Here is a 4,913-nt window from a genome sequence, read left to right as displayed (position 1 = left end):
AACCGCCACTTGAGATGGCGGTTTGCCTTAAGCACTAAACCGCCACATGAAGTGGCGGTTTGCTTACTAATTTTTTTTTTTAAAAAAAATTAAAATGACCTGCTGTTTTGTACTGCTATAAAACCGCCACTTGAAGTGGCGGTTTGCTTACTTTTTTTTTTTTTAAAAAAAAAATTAATAATGTTTTGTACTACTACAAAACCGCCACTTGAAGTGGCGGTATACTAATTTTTTTTTTTTTTTTAAATTAAAATCCACAAAACGTCATTTCAAGTAGCGGTTTAGTTCAGATCTCTTAACAAAACCGCCATTTCTGGTAGCGGTTTTATTAAAAAAAAAAAAATTCTGACGTGGACGGTAATGTGGGAAATATTTTCCCATTTCAAGCAAAGTGGGAATTATTTTTTTTTTGGCATTAACATGGGAAAAGATTCACTAATTCAACATCATCATCCGAGTGTAACCTACTCATAGGAACATTTGTCAACATCAATAACGAATGTTTTATATTTTAATTTTTGATATGTAATCCAGTGCAAACTTAAGCGTATGAATAAGTATGAAATTTAAGATAATGATAATAAAAATTAACAAATCCTATTTGTCACAAATAATTTTTACTTTTCAAGAGAATTGAGTATAAAAATAAAAAACAATTAGTGTTTTATTTTAAATTTCAATAAAAAAATAAAAAAATAATAAAGTATAGAGTATTAACAATTTTTTGTTTTCAAAGCAAAAATAGTATTACATTACATTAAAAAGAATTTCTTGTATACTATCCTTAAGACTGTATATCTCATTTTCTTTAAATTTATTTCTTAAAGTAAAACTATTTCATAATTTCAAGAAAATTATAAATATAAAATGTAACAAAAATGGAGTAATTAATTTTTTTAAAAAAATTAAGTTTAGAATTTTACTTAGATGTACAATTCTTCAAATATCACTCATTTTAATTTTTAGCTTGTTGTGCAATTTCTTTTAAAGCTATAAATAAAATTGAACTTTTCTAAAAGCAAATGAGTTAAAGATTATTGCCAGTCGTAGATTTCTCCTCCATCTTCATTCAATCCTTACAACGGCTCTTCTTTCATTTCTGATCTTAGAAAATCCCTTTTTATTTATTTAACCTACCTTCCCTCTACGGCGCGTGAGTCTCATGCTCCTCTCTGGATGGGCCAATCACCGTCCGTTCCTGGTAACTCGCCCGAGTTAACTCGCCACCATTCCCGTTCCTTCTCCATCACAAATCGCTTCACCTCCTCCACCCGTAAAAAAGCCTACCCCATGATCCCTCCACCTTCACCTCCTCATCAACCTCCACAACCCGACCCGATTACAAAACTTGAAAACAAATATAATGGGTCAATCCTCGAATCCGTTTACCCTGATCCAACTTCAGAAATCCCCGACGAGTGTCTGGCCCATATTTTCCAATCACTTTCCTCCGGCGACAGGAAGCGGTGTTCTCTTGTTTGTAAACGATGGTTTCGGGTCGAAGGTCAAAGTCGTTGTCGTCTTTCGTTAAACGCTAATAAGGAGATCTCGGTCCATTTACCGAGTTTATTCTCCCGATTCGACTCTGTCACAAAACTCGCTCTTAGATGTGACCGTCGGTCCAATAGCATAAGGGATGATGCACTTGTATTAATCTCTCTTCGTTGCAAAAACCTGACTCGTCTTAAACTCAGAGGTTGTCGTGAACTCACTGATTACGGAATCGCGGCGTTCGCTCAGAATTGTAAGTCTTTAAAAAAACTATCTTGTGGGTCCTGCGTATTTGGTGCTAAGGGGTTAAACGCTGTGCTTCAACACTGCGTTTTACTGGAAGAAATCTCTATCAAGCGTCTCCGAGGAATTAACAATGATGGTGGTAGTGAATCGGAGCCCGCATCTGAGCCCATTGGTCCTGGTCTTGCTGCCAAATCGTTGAAGAGCATATGTTTGAAGGAGCTTTATAATGGGCAGTTATTTGGACCTTTAATTGTTGGGTCGAAGAATTTGAAAACGTTGAAGTTGATTCGGTGTTTAGGGGAATGGGACAGGGTTTTAGAATTGATGGCTTGTTCCAATTCAACATATTGCAATAATGAAAATAATGGGTTAGTTGAAATTCATTTAGAGAGAGTTCAAGTGACAGATTTTGGTTTATCAGCTATTTCTCATTGTGCTAATTTAGAGATTTTGCATCTTGTTAAGACTCCGGAGTGTACTGATTTGGGGATTATTTCCATTTCCGATCGATGTAAGTTATTAAGGAAGGTGCATATTGATGGTTGGAGGACTAAGAAAATTGGGGATGAGGGTTTAATTGCATTAGGGAAGAATTGTGTGAATTTACAAGAATTGGTGTTGATTGGGATTAGTCCTACCACAACTAGCTTGGATGTTATTGCTTCGAATTGTCGGAGTTTAGAAAGACTAGCACTTTGTAGTTGTGATAGTATTGGTGATTTGGAGATGTCTTGCATTGCTTCGAAGTGCTCAGCATTGAAGAAGTTTTGTATCAAGGGGTGTCCGATTTCGGATAATGGGTTGGAAGCATTAGCGTGGGGGTGTCCCAATTTGGTTAAGATTAAGGTTAAGAAGTGTAGGGATGTGACTAAAGATATTGTTGAGTGGTTCAGGGAGAGGAGGGAGTTGTTGATTGTTAATTTGGACGCGGATGAGATCGAGGCTGTTGATGCTAGTGCCAGTGAAGCTGGTGGTGTGCAGGAAGATGGGGTTGATTTTCCAGCCGGGGAAACGGATGTAACATCTGTGCAGCCAGCTCCGGTAAGGAGTAATGGTCGCGGTTCTTTGTTTAGGGCGAAGTTTAGCATCTTATTTGTAAGAAAAATAGCATCTTGTGCTTTGAGAAGATGGTCAGCTGGTAGCAGTAATAGCAATGATAACCAATGATCATCCATTCAAGCTGCAATTTGCAGAAAAGAAATGTAATTTTTTCCCCTTCATTTCATCTGTTTTTCCTTTGGCATTTGTGTTGAATTTTACCTGCTTTCTGCTTGTTTACTTAGCTTTGAAGAAGTTCATCCCAATTAATTGTGCAGAATTCAAAATTGCAACAATAGTATGTGAGTGTCTAGTCTCATGTATGTACTATTATTAGCATGGTTAGCCACAGTTTTTATTGGTAAGGTTCCTTGCCACTGTGAGCTAATTGAAAATCTACATGAATTTTGTCGAAACTTCAGCTTATGCATCTCTTTTGCCGCTTTGGTTGGTTAGTTAACCATTAATAGCTTCATCTGTTCAATGGGGTTAAGTATGGTTGGATGATCATTATATCTTCATTTGTTTAATGGGGTTAAGTTTTGATTTGTTTTCGTTTGTATTAAAGAGTAATCAAAGCTTATTGTATTTATCATATATATACATTACACTCTCATTGTTTGGTTAGTGCAGTTTTGTGCTTATTGTTTGAGACAAGTGACAATCTTTTGTTCGAATTGAGTCGCTTGTGCTGGTATAAGGGTCTCTTGAACCACTTTTGAAGATCATCGAACATGACTATTATTCATTATAATGTGTGTTCTTGTACAATTATGTGTCTTTCTGAATTGTGAAGCTTGGGAAAGTTTGAATACTAGTGCGAATGGAGGGAGTATCTACCTGCTATGGAGTCGCTCAGTCGCTCCTTGTCATAGCTGGTTTTAAAAAGCTGCCTGTTCTTGACCAAACTTTGAAAGAAAGTTTACTTTTATGTCTTGATTATGCTTTTATCAATAGTTAGGTAGTAATTTGCTTTCAATAGTTTTTGACCAAACTCTATTACCAACTTCTACATTCACGATCCGTTTGTTAGGTGGTATTAAATGGTGGTAATGAGAATGAAAATTAATGTAATTTTGTTTGAAAAATCTCTTGTTACTTTGATGGTCATACTTATCAACCTTCAATTATATCTTTTTTTTTATCATAAATTTCATTTCAATGCATTGCTATTGGGAGATGTGGTATTAAGAAGTAATGAAAATTTGTAAAAAAAAAAACTTTTTAAGATCAAACTTTATTACCATGGAATGATATGGAACATTTTGATAAATTTTACACTATAAATCATTTTCATTACCACTATTTACTACCACTAATCAAATGGGCAGTCACTTCTTTTCCCTAACCTGTACTACATTTTTGATGGCTTGTCTATAAGAAATAGGCCCTTATTATTTGCCTATTGTAAAAATGTATTACTTTTTCCCGAATTACTGTCCAAATTAACAGATTTTATGAATATTTGGGTGGTGATTGCTACGGATACGTAAAATGAATAAGGATTATATGATAAAATATTAAAAGAAGATGGCAGTTGACCTAACATTTAGGTTAGAACGAAGAAGTAACAGGCCCCTTGTGATTTATTAGCTTTAGGGTTTAAGTGAGTGTAAAGTGTCTATCATCAATTGGTTTGATAAGGATGTTTCCTCTAGGCTTTGCTGTTGGATGCCAAATTGCCAATAATTACTAACAAGTCATAAGTATTCATTTTCCCTATCAATTTGCATGATTTTTGTCTTAGCATTCTTGAGCACCTTGCGGCCACCATGGATGACCCAATTAGAGTTAAACTGAGTTTCAACTCGGGTAAAACTCGTTTTTGATTTATAATGTCTTTTGCTTGTTGGTCAGCACTTCATCATCTCAGATTAGTTGCTAAATGCTAATGTTTGATCTTCAATAGTTGTTAGGTGCTTTTGAAGCATAATGATGTTCTAATTAAATTATTATATCCTTTAACCTTGATGAATATATTATATATATGTGTATTCAGAATACATTCTTTTTTTTGATTTTCTTTTTTATATCTAAATTCTGGTATTAATTTATATTTGGAACATCATATTTGTGATCATTTTGTCTGCTTGATAAGATTTGGGGTCCATTTATCATCTTTTGAAATAGATATGATG

General features: G+C 34.7%; 1 protein-coding gene across 1 annotated transcript; it reads left to right on the top strand.

Moving 5' to 3' along the window:
• The first annotated feature begins 966 nt into the window (after positions 1-966).
• On the top strand, positions 967-3,191 carry LOC130824012 (F-box protein At1g47056-like). The gene has a single exon (XM_057688875.1). It carries the CDS (start codon positions 1,177-1,179, stop codon positions 2,902-2,904), a length of 1,728 nt encoding a protein of 575 aa, XP_057544858.1. The 5' UTR covers positions 967-1,176; the 3' UTR covers positions 2,905-3,191.
• The last annotated feature ends 1,722 nt before the right edge of the window (positions 3,192-4,913 follow it).

The sequence above is a fragment of the Amaranthus tricolor genome, chromosome 9, assembly GCF_026212465.1.
Source record: "Amaranthus tricolor cultivar Red isolate AtriRed21 chromosome 9, ASM2621246v1, whole genome shotgun sequence".
Taxonomy (NCBI): Eukaryota; Viridiplantae; Streptophyta; class Magnoliopsida; order Caryophyllales; family Amaranthaceae; genus Amaranthus; species Amaranthus tricolor.
This window is presented reverse-complemented; position numbering and strand designations above follow the sequence as displayed.

Excerpts from the sequence above, each read along its gene's own strand:
- LOC130824012 (XM_057688875.1), top strand. The coding sequence starts at position 1,177 with ATGGGCCAATCACCGTCCGTTCCTGGTAACTCGCCCGAGTTAACTCGC.